We start from the raw sequence: 13,944 nt of genomic DNA, 5'->3' as shown, positions 1-13,944 counted from the left end.
ATGCCCTATGCAAGCGCATTACCACGTCCGTAGCCTATTCTACCAGAATTGCGAAAAATACCACCCTTCTCGCTAGTTACAGTGACATTCAATAGGGCCTGCTCCAAAAAGGGCTACAAGTGGTCTCTGAATCCACGCGATCACGCCTGCTGTCGGTCATCTGAGGGCAGACCGGTGACCCACAACATTCTCAACACTCTAGACTCTGCTGAAACAGTGGGATGCACTCTGGCACAGGGACTCCCCTCAAGAGACACGCCTGGCTAAAGAATTCAGGTTTCAAACCAAAGACTCTCGCCTCCTTGATAAATAAGCCTGTGGAAGAGTCTAACTTGTTTGGTAAGGCTGTGGATGATGCCTTTGAAACGGATAAGAAAAAGCATGAGACGCTTAAGTCCCTCAATCAGATAACAGCCAAGCCTTTTCAACAGCGGGGAGGTGCAAACCCACGCCGTTCCTTTGGCGGTCAGTCCTTCTCCCGATCTCCACATGGGCAATATGGCGCAGGAAATACCCCATGGTTCTCTGGACAAGGTTCAGTATACTTTCTTGTACCCAAAAAGGATCTCATCATGCGCACTTAGACTTGCACCCAGTGAACAAATAGGTCAGGCCGCAAAAGTTCAGGGTGACAACATTGCCGGAAGTAATCCCACTGCTAGTGCAGGGGGATTACATGGCAACATTGGATATGAAAGATGCGCACTTCATATTTCAATGTTGCTAGCGCACAGAAAGTACCTAATGTTTGAGATAGTGCGTATTCTCTATCATTTCAAGGTTCTTCCCTTTGGCATTGCCTCAGCTACACGGGTGTTCACGAAGGTACTGGCGGTAGTAGCTGCTCACCTGCGCAGGCAGTCCATCCCAGTCTACTCTTACCTTGACTGGCTAATAACAGGGGATTCCTATGGAACATGCCTATCAAATACCCAATTGACGGTAGATCTCCTCTTCAGTCTAGGGTTCTCGATCAACGAGAAAAAGTCCAGCCTAGTCTCCCAACAGATGAAACAGTTTCTGGGGGTTCTAATTCGGACCAAAGGCAGCCTCGTCTTTCCCTCCAGCGAGAGGGTTCAGAACATGCTGTTCCAGACCTTTCATTATGTAGCCGGTCGCGAGGTGACCGTACGCAAAGCCATGCAACTGTCAGGGATGATGGCGTCCTGCATTTACCTAGTTCCACATGCACCCCTGCGCATGTGCCCCTTGCAAGAGTGGCTCTCAAGCCAATGGTGTCAGGCCAGCGGACAATGGTACGATCTAGTGGTTGTCTTGGCAGCCCTCGTTCAGTCTCTGTAGTGGTTGTTTACGCGAAAACCTTCTGCAGGGGAAAGCCTTGTAAGTGATTTCAATCCGGCACACACCCAAGTCAAAGCCCAGCATGTAGTGCACAACTGAAACCCTTATTTATTTTTGTCTATAAGTTCAATATTCTGAATGATATACCACTCATATCACACCCTTCTCCTGAGACCCCTGGTCATACTGAACCAGGAATTAGGCTAGTTTGCAAAGGCAAATATTTTTGTATTTAAAATTTAATCACAATATGTTTTAATATGTTTTTATAGATAAACAACAATCACCAATGGGGTGACAGAACACAGAATAATATCTTTAATGTACTAGGAATAAATAATGAGCAAAACAAATGCAGCACAGAAAATAATACTTTTGTATTGGTTCAGATCAGATAGCACTATGGTTAGAGGTTCCCCCTGCAACACCCCTCAACCCCCAATAAGCAATGTAAAGAGATAGGAGGAGAGAGCAGGTATTCAGGAATAGCACAAATCAAACAGAATATCAGTCCCCCTTCCCCCATAAAACACAAGAGAAAAATGGAATTGACTTTTCAGCTGTCAGAATTGGCTTTTACAATTGTCTTTAGAATTGACTGGGCAAAAACACCAAATACGGTCAAAAATACTTAAATTGTTGTAAATTCCTATGGGAGCCGCTTTTAACAGTTGCACACAATCACAAGCAATGATTCAGTCCAAAGAAAACATTTGAAATCTTAAAGTCCAAGTTGGAAGCAGTTTAAAGCGATTTTCCACGTGTAAACCTTTCAGATTTTATAAATCGCGGCAAACTTTTCCTTGGGTTCTATGGATAGCTACAGATGTCGGGTACAAGTAGGAGTTAGAATTTCGTTTCTATCACAAAAACTGAGGGAGTTATAGAGGTTTTAGTAAAGGTCGTTTTTGTAAAATAGGCGCGAGAATGGAAAACAGAAATGCACTTTTGAAAATTAGAAATGGGTTTGCTTACACTAGAGAATGACTATGAAAGAGCGAATACCACACAGGGATCTTACAGTCACGTGATCAGTGTGACCTGCCTACTAAGGAAACTCGACTTCTTCCGATGAGAAAAGGGTCAGCGCGAAGATAGTTCTAACAATACTGGTTCTGAAGGAAAGATAGGATGGGGATGGGGATGAGATAGGGATAAGACAATGCAATTATACTATGGGCCACAGTTCTTCCTATTAATACTCACAGGATACGTTTTAAAATGGGACCGTCAGCTCTGGTCATTGGATTGGGTCTGTTCTAGGAAAGACAGCACATCAGGCACGGTACTGGATCATCTAGGCCGGTCGCCGGATTTGCACAGGATCTGCCCTGCTAGTCTGTGGGTATTTGAATCAGCTGGATAGTGAGTTCCTCAGGCAAGCCCAGTGGTGGCAAGCCAGAGGATTTCAGGATACTGGTTAAAAAGGCCTTCTCACACCACCCAGCGCTTCACTGGTTGGAGAGAATAAATTTGAGGATTTGGGCCTTGCTAGAAATCAATAGTTCTCTATTGCTGGCAAGAGATTTGGCCTCTGGATCTGGAAGAATATTAAAGCTGGATGTAGAATGCTGGTCAGAGTGCTTTGCCGGAATCAGGAAATTGAGTGGATATGTGAGTCCATATGTGTTGTCAGCTGTCTCTATTTATGCTTTAAAATGACATCACAAAGGGGGTGTATGGGCCGGTTTAGCTAAGCTCGCCCCTGTTAGCTGGGATTGGACCAAACTTCATCTCTGCCTTGCAATTTGAGTGATTGGGTCAAGGCCGGATGATGTCACATTTTATGGTTGGCTTTACAATCTTTAGAAACCTCACTTTAGCCACTGGTCTCAAAAATCGAATTTGATACTGGAAAGACATTTTATGGCTAACCGAGTATGGCTACAACAACTCTTTACACTCCAACACTGGACAAAGTCAATTTTTTTCACCATATATGGAAGACATCCACAGACCTCTGAACTCGACCCACCTCAACACTTGGAGATGCCCGCCGTAAGCAGTTTACACGGTACTATAACACAGGCCTTCAAAAAGGCAACAGAACATTTAAAACAAGCAAAAGAAAGGTACAAGAAAACCGCCGATCAACATCGGAGTGAAACCCCAAAATACCAGATTGGAGACCAGGTTTGGCTAGCCTATAGACACATACCGCTAAAAGGGACCCACACATTTAATCTCAGATATTTGGAACCTTACACCATTAAAGCCATCATAAATCCAGTGGCAGTTAAATTGGAGTTACCTCCGAACATGCGAGTCCATCCGGTATTTCATGTTTCGCTTTTGAAACCAGTGCAACCAGGATAACAAAACCACCAAGCCCCATCCTAGTAGATGGTGAACCAGAATTCGAAGTAAAACATATTTTAGACTCAAAGTTGGCCAAATCGAGACTCTTCTATCTTGTTTCTGGAAAGGCTATGGTCCACAAGAAAGATCATGGGAACCAAATGACTATATTCATGCACCACGACTGATAAAACGGTTCCACCAGAACTTCCCAAACAAGCCTGGACCAGCGAGAAGAGCCACCTTGGGAGGGGCCTTGGGGGGCAGGGGGGAGGAGCGTGCTGTCATGATGCCTGCCCCCAGACATCAGGGGCAGATCAGTCTGCCCAGAGTACTGGCACCCATGGGGACCTGTAAGGCGCCAAAGGATTGCTTAAGGGCTTCCTGGACTCAGTCCTGGCGCCGTTGGCGCCAGGCTCATATTGCCTTTTCAGGCAAATCAAGTGGTGAAACCATGTACAGCCCACCTTGAGGCTGTTTGAAGGGACTACTTTATTTGAGGGACTATTTCATTGGGTGTGGTACAGGGACTACTTTACCTGGGAACTACTTCTGGGAGGCTATTTAAACCACGCCCGGAGAACAGAACACGCTTCGCGTTATTCTGCACTCCTGCAGCGTAACGCTCACTGTGCCTGCAGCTCCAGTCCAGTCTTCAGCCACGCCCGTCCTGTTCTTCACGATCCGAACCTGCAAAGGAAGAAGAGGGAACAGATTAGAACAAAAGCCTTACCAGATTTTCCATCGCAATCATCCTGGAGTCTCCGCACCTGCAGGGAAAGGAACACCAGTTACCCGCGCTATACAAGAAAGCATCTTAAGAACAAATAGCATAGCGCAGCGTGATACTCACCGATGCTCCATTCGTCTGTGCGATCCAGCGAGGCACTCTAACGTGATCACTGCCCGGAGCAGCCGCATCTGTAAAAACAAGAAACAACAGGTGAGCTGCGCCTCTCTAAAAGACATTCAACCTTGCGCCGCAACATACTTATCCGAACCATATTCACTTGCGGTTTCGCTAATCCCCATCACACGATCTTCGCTCCGGGGAAGTGCCGCACCTGCAGAATAAAGAGAGGACAACTGATTAATCACGCGAATGAACAATATTGCATGCTAAGACATTTTTTTTTCTTCGCTTCGTGCAAATACTGAAACTTACCTTGGCATTACTTTGTTTCTCTCGGAGAAGAGACGCCTGTCTTCGGCAATTCTGCAAGGGAAAAAAAACTATAAAGAAATGGTACAGGAGTGGACTGTAAGACAACCAGAACTCTAAAGCAATGATTGGCATAAGACTTACCTCTGAGTCATTGTTGTCTGGAACTCTGCCATAAGATTACGGGATCAGTGAAGTTAACTGGATACCCAAGTCTCAACGCACCCCTGCATACAGACGCAGGATGGAGAGCCCATCCTGCTTAACAATAAGGTGAGACACAGTAAAGAGAACACTAGGAGGTCACGGAAGTAGAAGCAGAAGTTAAACCTCCTCCTATCGGTTAGCTAACTTGCCATTTTTACCACTCTAGGAAAATATTCCTATGTGCCAGACAGACGAAACTAAGCGGGCAGGTGCAGTCGCTCATCACTTCACTAGGAGTCACGCTGGTGGAGACCGTTGCAGTCCAGCTTCGTTCGGCGCCCCTGTGGAATCCAGGGAGCGTAACAGTACCTTTTTAATGAAGAGCTGTAGCTGAGGCAGTTGTTCCTGGCAGTTCGAGCAGATCTCGCTGTTCCTGAGCTTCAGTCGTGGGGACAAGGACGACGTCGGGAGGTTCCTGCACTGCCCAGGGATGAGGCCAAAAGCTTTAGCAAGACGCCGGTTTAAGGTGCGAGTGCCTTAAAGTCCACGAGCTGGTTTCCTTCCCTCTGGCTTTCCGGTTTTCAACAGCACTCTGATGAAAATTCGAGCAGATGGGGATGGTGTCCAGATGGCTTGCGAGTTGGTTGTTCCTACCAAACTCAAGGGAAGAAGTTAACCTTGAAGGGCTTCTGTCAATGGAGTTTCGGGCAATTTGGACCTGCAGCAGGGCTTCACTGGTCGTCCAGGAGTTGCAGCAGGCCTCTTCCTTCAGCTCTTCTTCAGTTCTTTCTTTCCAGTGGTCGACTCTGCTTTCTGAGTCTCAGAGACCTGCTTTTTTAACAGTTTTCCCCCACTCATTCCAGCCTGGCTGTCACTCACACAACAGGGTGGCTGTCCTTGTCCGACAGCCAGCCGGCCAAGCACGCCAGAGTGCGTTAAGGTCTCCTAGGAGACTAAGCACAGGGAGTTTCGGGCACCTCCCTCACATCCAGTCCACCCGAGACACCCTGGCGCTAGAGGAGTGCTTCAGCACTGAAGCCTGACAAAGGGACCAAACCTGGTTTTGCGCGCAGAGACAAACACCAGAAGGACCTTTCCTAAAAGAAATGGCGAAAAATGTCGACTGGAGTCTGTTTTTACAGATGGGTCTGGGGCGCCATATTGAAAAACCTGGATGACCCGATTTTTAGCTACCGTTGTTCGCGGTTGGGAAAAATCATGGTAGTTTGATCTAAACCACTGCCACCAGCCAATTAAAGTAGGAAAGGGTAACATTTGACTCAGGGGAAGCTAGGCAACCCCTCCAGCACTCTATAGCAAGATAGTGTGTGCTGGGTCAGTAACTTTAAAGTGACTAGTAAAGTCAATTTAACTTTACATGCTCTGGGAGACAGTAGTCCGTCCCAGAGAAGGTATTTAAACCTTGGGAAGTCAGAAAGCCATCCCTGTGCCATTGCACTGAAGGTGCTGTGTGACACACAGAAAAAGATGATGCCCATGGAGTTGTGTAAAAACTCTATAACCAAAGAACACAAAAGTAAAACACACATCAAAACACATGGAAGAGTGGGAAAAAAGGCTCACACTCTTCCCAGGTAAAAAAAATAAAATCCTAGAAATCCAGCAAAGTTGCTTGGGGTCTCAAAAGGTAAGGGAAATTAGCACATATTGAGAATTCTCCCTAACACTCCTGACATCACATACATATACACAGACCAGACACGGGAAGAGACACAGACACACAGACACACCCCCCCCTGTTTTTTTGGGTTGTTGAGAGACTTTTGTGAGATGGGGCTGTAGGGCAGGATTGATAGTAAATTGATGGGTTTGTTTTATAAAATGTTAGATTTGTCTTCATAAAGTAAACATGAAGTGTTGCTTTTGATGCACTGTTCATAAGCCTTAAATTAAGATTCAGTTGGCTCATATGAGATTTATAATACCATTTTCTGCATCTCCTTTCAGCTGTACAGATGGAAAGCAAAAAAAGCCTCATTTTGGCATCCATGAAACTTCCTCTCCAGGATAGCAGCAATAAGGTAACATGAAAATATGTGGATACAAATGCTAGCACTGGTTTCCTGTAGCATCACCGTGCATCAATGTTTTTAATCTTGTTCTCTTTTGATGGAAATGGCCCCAGACAATGCAGAATGGTTGTTTCCAGTGTGACCAGTCCCCCTTCCTTCTGGGATGTCTTGTGGGGTATACACGCATTTCGTCGACCACTTTTTCATCGTGGGACTTTTCATCGCCGACCCTTTCATCGACCAACATTTTTTTTTAAAAATTATTTATGGGGGGGTGTTTGTGCGGGTTGGGGTATGATTATTTAAGTAAGAGGGGGTTTGGGGGATTGCAGCCCCCCCATAAATAAAATAAAATTAAAAAAAAATGTTGGCGATGAAAGGGTCGGCGATTAAAAGTTCCACGATGAAAAAGTGGTCGACGAAATAACGTAGACCCGTCTTGTGGCACTAAGACACAAACGTAAATTATTTGCACAGCAGAAATATGTGCAATGCCAGCCTGTGTCTCTCTTTTGACAGGGGTACCTTTTCTCAATTCCCCAACCTTGCGTGTTCCTGACCTTGACTCCCCTGTTTACTACATAGTTCAAAATAACGTAATGCACAGAACAGAATGAAACATTAAAACATCTAATTTTAGAATGTCCCTTTTTTAAGGATCAAAGGACAAAGTCCTTTTTAAGATTTATCAATGTGAACTACGAAGATTGCAAGATTTCACTCTGGAACAGACTTATGAAAGGCAATGAGAAGGCTTTAATTGTTGCTTTGGTTGTTTTCCTGAAGGTCATTGATAAAGAGATTGTGTTTCTCCATTGTTAAATTCTTTTAACTTGAGTTTAATTTTATCTGGTATTTTTTTTTTTTTTTTTATATAATGTAATGTGCTGATAAATTGTTATAGATGTTGCTGTGTAATTTTGTAAAGGTTCTTTGAACTATATACGAATAAAAAAAGTTTTCTTCCGTGATACTCAGTTTCCTGAGGCAGACCAACACTTGCTCAGTCCCCAGTGTTTGGGTTCTGAATATCCTGTAGCCCTTCACAACTGGCCTTTGGCAATGAACTTCCCATTTTTTATTTTTCACACAGTGAGATCCTAGAATTTGTTTTCAAAACAAAGAAGCTTCAACTGAGCATCCATTTCTTTCAAAATCTTCAAAACTAGATTGCCGTCTGTTTTTGCAATCTGGTATGGGATCTGTTCTAAAGTCTGGTGTGTACTGGATGCAGAACTAGGGCTGTGTGCCGTGCTGGCTACCAGGATTTGTTTGTAGGTCACTGTTGGTCTTAAACAGACTCAAAACACAATCATGCCCAGTGTGACTGGGGCATGTTCTATGCTTTCCTGATGGTCTAAACCTGCTGAGTGTTTGCTTGAGGTGCACAGCATGCCAAATTCCAATACGCATCCCAAAATTCACCAAAAGTAACTGTTGCTGGGTTTATCAAGGTTCTAGCCTCTGGCAAAGTCCTAAAACCAGACACAGGTCCTCACCTCTGGAATATCAGATATGTTGAAGTGTCTGTCAAACCATGTCCCACACAATGTTTCAAAGTCTTTGTTTAATATTCACTGATGTGAGTGTATCTGTGTCTCCACTTGATAGAGGAAAGAGAAAAGCTGCCAGAAGACCAGAGCAGAAGAGGGACTCTTACACATTCTGCACACTGAGGCAGAAGTAGGGCTTGCAAACTCCAAGAATAATGGACATACCATCCCACTAAACCTTTGGCATTCCCGTAGCTTCTTGTTGTCTGTCAGACGCATAAGCTGTAAACTGTGAGAACCTGTTAAGGAGGGAGGAGGAGAAAAGCGCTGAATGCTGTGTTTGTGTGTGGGGGAAAAAGCTGATCAGTATAGGGGGCGGCGATTACCACTGGTGGGTGGCAACTCAGGGCGGGAATAGTGAATCAGAACACTGCCAAAGTGGTCAAAGTCCGAGATCCCCAAGAAGGAATAAGACCTATGTAGGAAAGACAAGTAAGCAAGCAGCAATTGCTGCTATAGAAACGGTAAAGCACCGTAAGAAATACGAGCCAGGTGTGGCTAGGCGCATCATCAGCAAGATGGCTCCCTAAGAGCCTCGGGCGAAGTGAGGATGAGTATTGCCAAGTGCCCCTCTCCCAGCGCCCCGATTTGACAAGGATATGCCGGTGTGAGACCTGCATGATCTGGCATCTACACATGGGTGCTTCTCTGACCTCTAATCGTGCACACAACCTGAAGATCGAGTTTGAGCAGCGGACCGCTTGCCCGTAAGATGGTCCCTGTCAGTGCAGCCTCAGCGTGAAGGCGTGAGACGCGACCTCAGAGCAGCAAAGGTGAGTGGCTGCAGTTGGGTCCGCCTTTAGCCGAGGCTCGTGTCCGGCATGTCCCAACACGGCCTGCGTGACTATGCCTGCAGCAGAAGGAGCAGCAGCATGGGGCTGAAGCGACGTGACTTGCCCTGTGGGCCTATGGCGATTGGAGGCCCCCCGCTGCCCCCCGGTGGCTGTGAGTCGCTGTAGAGTCAAGTGCTTGCCTGCTGGGTCCTCCGCTTGGCCTCTGAGGGTGCGGCAGTGCCGCAAGTCTTCTGCCTGCTACAGGACCAGAGCCGAAGTGGCACTTGTGAAGGTGTGTGCAGGGCTGGTGCTGGGAGGCTTGGCGCAGCGTGTTGTGGTGCCTCAAGTTATAAAGCAACTTGATATTGGCCCTGGGGTGTGTCCAGCCGGCCCTGCTGCCATAAAGCTGTGCTCAACATCTATAAAACTACAGCCTACTGTGGTGCCCATCATCACAAGCCTCATAACGTGCCAGAACTGTCAAGTGAGTGTGGTACCCTCATATGTTTCAGCTATCACCAAGGTTACCCCAACTGAGTTGTTTTGGGTTGTGCTCTGAACACATCAAACACGGGTTCTATCTTACATCACTGGAAGCCACAAATGAAGTGACAGTTTGTTCTACAGTAGTGTTTGGGGGCTCTTTGATGAACAAGCCCCAAATGAGGCTGTCTATCTTCGCGGGGCCTGTAACTGCTTTGAGTGTGGCATGTGAGGAGTTCAGCCTACACCCTTTGAGTGCTCTGTTTGCTGGTGGCGGCAGTATTGCAGGGTTTCGATCCACAGCTAAATCACAGGGTGAGCCCCCATGTGGTGTGTCTTAAGGTGCACAGGTCTTTGCCGTAATTGGGTGGACAAAGCGCACTTCTTGGGGGCTCCTGAAGGTTCCCTCCCAGGTTCCTCCGACGCGTGCATGTACTATGGCTAAATCTGGGAAAGTAATGGGACATTTCCGCAATGCTGCAGCCAGCCAACAAGAATAGACGCAGTGAGGTGGTGACTGCTTAGGTTCACGGGTTGATCCGCTTCCGACCCTGCTCATGCAGTTGTCTACCAAGACAGACTTGCAAGAATTATTAGCAGACTTTCGAAAAGAAATCCACGAAAGTACAGAAGAGCTTTCCCACAAGATTCTGGCATTTGATAAGGTGGAGGATATGCTGTGTGAGCATTCAAAGCAAGTGGGGGGGAGTGCATCAACAGATTTGTGACGACTTGAAGGATAAACAGGAGGGTGAGGAGAATCGCTCCCGCAGAAACATCCGGATCCGTGGTATCTCTTCAGATGTGTGGGATGATGAACTTCCAGACTTTGTGGCGGACCTTTCGCTACATGTTGGACCTTCCTCGGGACTCAGCTATCGAATTGGACAGGATCCAGCGGGCGAGGATCCAAACTTTCTTGTCCCAGGACAAGCCCCTGTATGTCCTATCAAGTGCACTTCTCTCAGCTGAAGGAAGGCATAATGACTGCAGCTAGATCTTTGCCGACTATTGCTTTCTGTAACATGTCTTTCCTTATACCAGGACATGGCCTCTACTAGTCTGGTGAAATGGAGGGCGCTGCAGCCATTGAATGAATGGCTGCGGAGTAAGGAGTTGAACTATAGATGGGTGTTTCCTACTGCGCTCAACTTTTTGCATCAATGGAGGTGATGGACTGTTTGGACGCTGAAGGAAGTGGAGGGGTTGCCTTCCAAGTCGGATTCTCGTATCGGATTTCGGGTTGATGGATTTACCCTTTAGGTTGAGAAATGTTTACTGTTTGGATGGGGAGGTGGGTGGTTGGGTTCTGGGGTGTAGTTAAGTTGTAAATGTTTACTGTGGGATTGGTGTTGGATACACACTAACTATGGGTGGACATCTTGGCGCGGGACGGGTGAGCTGGAGGACATGCTGGTCCGGGAGTGAGTCATGACGGAGGAAGTAGAAGATCTGGAGGGGAGGATTAGGTCCGACTGGGCTCATGGAATGTGCAGGGGCTGAACTTCCCTGTGAAGAGAAGATCTTTCCTACGGAAGTTAGGGGACATGAGTCTGTCCACAGTTTTGTTGCAGGAAACTCACCTGCTTGTGCAGAATGAGAAACGGCTCCGTACAAAGGCATTCCTGAGACAGTTCTTTGCCTCAGGGGGTGAGAAGAAGCGGGCTTGGCAATATTACTGGGTGAGGGTTAAGACCAGGGTCAAGGTTTTACGGGATCCCATGGGGAGGTATGTGTGTGTCAAGGGTCTGCTTTAGGAACGCATGTTCACTTTGATATCTTTGTATGCCCCTAACGCAGGGCAGTATGTTTTTCTGGAAGACTTCCTTTTGTATTTACTTTACAGAGCCATACATTATGATGGGCGGGTGATTTTAATCTGGTGCCCAACTCTTTGTTGGACAAGTCTCTGCATGCCAATAGGCTAGACTTTAAGCACGCCAAATGTTGTGTCTCTCATTGGGGAATTGGGGCTGGTGGATGCATGGAGATTGTTCTATGGTGAGAACAGGGATTTCTAATTTCATTTGCATACTCATGGGTGCTTCTCCAGATTAGATTTGTATTTTTATTTATATTTATTTGGCATTTATTAAGCGCTATACATTCAAAATTACAGTACAATAAAATGAAGATTGAATCAGTTACAAAATATTTTTGAAGAAGCATTGTGATTGAAGAAGATAGTTCCTTAGTGAAGTATGGAAAGAAGAGTAGTAAGTAGTATAACAAAGAGAGAGAAAGGAAGAGAATTCCAGTGATAAGGAGCAAGAAGAGAAAATTAACCAAATCAGGATTGGGCACAAGGAGGGCGAGGGACGAATGGGAACTTGTATTGCGGACAAAGGGACCAAGTGGGGGTGTAAAAGGAGACCAAAGATGACAATTAATTGGGAGCAAGACTGTAGAGGGACTTGAATATCATACAAAGAAAGTTACATTTGAGGTGGAAAGACAGCCAGCCAAGCGAAGTGAGGGATTGTGAGATGGAATCACAAGGAGATAACTGGTAGCTATGGTGGATAGAAGCATTAAAAATGTACTTAAGTGTCATGATGCCTACCCCCGGGGACCCAGACCAAGTCCAGCAACCACGGAAGCAGGCATCAAGTTATCCTAAGCAAGCCCAACAACCCTTGCTAGGGGCTATTTGGGTCCAGTCCTGGCGCCTATGGCGTCAGGCTCATATGGAGAGTCAGTCCTGGCGCCATAGGCACCAGGCTCATAGATTAAAACTTACCTGACGCAGACCATGCTGCAAACTTACCTGATGCAGACCATGCTGCAAGAGCTCCAAGCCAAAAGAGGCTTGGAAGGGACTACTTTACTTGGGAACTATTTTTTTTACTCAGGGGGGGGGGCTGAGGAGGAATACTTACCTGGGACTACTTTGGAGGCTATTTAAACCACGCCCGAAGAGCAGCACACGCTTTGCGTTATTCTGCATCCAGCAGCGTAACGCTCACCGTGCCTGCAAGTCTGCATCCAGCCTTCTGCCACGCCCGCCTCGAGTTTGGAACTCCTAGAAAAAGGGAGAAAGAAGGAGAAAAGGTTAGAACAAGAGCAATACCTTTGATCCTTACCTGAATTCCCGATCCATCGCGCCTTCGAGCTGGAAGAAAGTTATTTTATGCGCGTCGCCTCACCTGCTGCAGCGCCGCGCTGAACTCGCCGGCCTTCGCAGCAAATTCACATTCCACCGCATCCTCCTGCATGTTCCCGCCGCACTCCGGCACCTAAGGAGAAGACAAGAACAGCAAGGTGAGCCAAGGGAATACACAGGAATATTAGTTACCCCTCCCAGAGACTTACCTGATTTTACCACTGGGGGTACTATTCCTCTTCACGGGTCGGCGCAGCTTCCAATGTATCTTTGCCGAACCCTGGCCCCTAAGGGGAAACAAAAGGACAGCAAGGTGAAACAAAGGGACTAACAAGGGGAACCCTCCTCACCACAATAGACTTGCCTGATTTTATCGCCAGAGGTATTATTCCCCGAGACTTCATACTTTCTCTCAGCGCCTGAATAAAGGAGAAAGCAACAGGTTACATATTGACATTATTTTATCGAACTGTGTTGGAAAATACAAATCCTTACCAGAATACTACTGGTTGCCACGAGGAACTCTTCATTAGGGTCAAGCTGCAACCTGCAAGGAATCGGACAAGAGTGAAAGTCAGGCATTTGAACTCTTACGAACTTTATACTTGCAGCATCTTGCCGGGAATCTCGGAGTCAATATTGTTCTGGAACTCAGCAATTCCTTCGAGCCAGTGAAGCAGCTTGTTATTAACGCGCCCCTGCGCTCAATGCAGGATGGAGAGCTCATCTTTTCAAACCATAAGGTGAGACTATAAGAGGCGACATCAAAGGTGATCTGTGGGGAGAACAGCGGGGGTGGGGGATTTACGCTCAACTCCACGGGTGGTTAATTCCCTTTCTCCATTTGCAGAGGAATATTCCTACGGGCCAAGCAAACGAAGCTAGGTGGGCCAGTCAAGTCCGTCATCTCAGCCCTACGCGTCACAGTTCCGATCGACGCCTCTGTGGGAGCCAGGTGAGAGTAACATTAAGGTGGGCCAGACTAGAGAGAGGAAGACCAAAGAGAATAGTAGAACAGTCAAAAAGACGAGTGAAAATAAGAGATAAAATCAGTAGTTTGGTAGCACCGAAAGTAAGGAAAAAGCCAGCT

The 13,944-nt window shown here is 46.6% G+C and overlaps 1 protein-coding gene across 2 annotated transcripts in view; it reads left to right on the top strand.

The window, feature by feature from the left end:
- Positions 1-13,944, top strand: part of MROH1 (maestro heat like repeat family member 1) — a 2,813,132-nt gene that overhangs the window by 596,942 nt on the left and 2,202,246 nt on the right. For both annotated transcript variants that reach the window (XM_069621886.1, XM_069621885.1), the window contains exon 12: positions 6,878-6,951. In XM_069621886.1, coding sequence (XP_069477987.1) covers positions 6,878-6,951 — 74 coding nt within the window. The remainder of the gene's footprint in view (positions 1-6,877; positions 6,952-13,944) is intronic.

The sequence above is a fragment of the Ambystoma mexicanum genome, chromosome 5q, assembly GCF_040938575.1.
Source record: "Ambystoma mexicanum isolate Mex_15411 chromosome 5q, UKY_AmexF1_1, whole genome shotgun sequence".
In the NCBI taxonomy this organism is placed as follows: domain Eukaryota; kingdom Metazoa; phylum Chordata; class Amphibia; order Caudata; family Ambystomatidae; genus Ambystoma; species Ambystoma mexicanum.
Note: the sequence above shows the minus strand (reverse complement) of the source record. Positions and strands in the feature narration are given on the sequence as shown.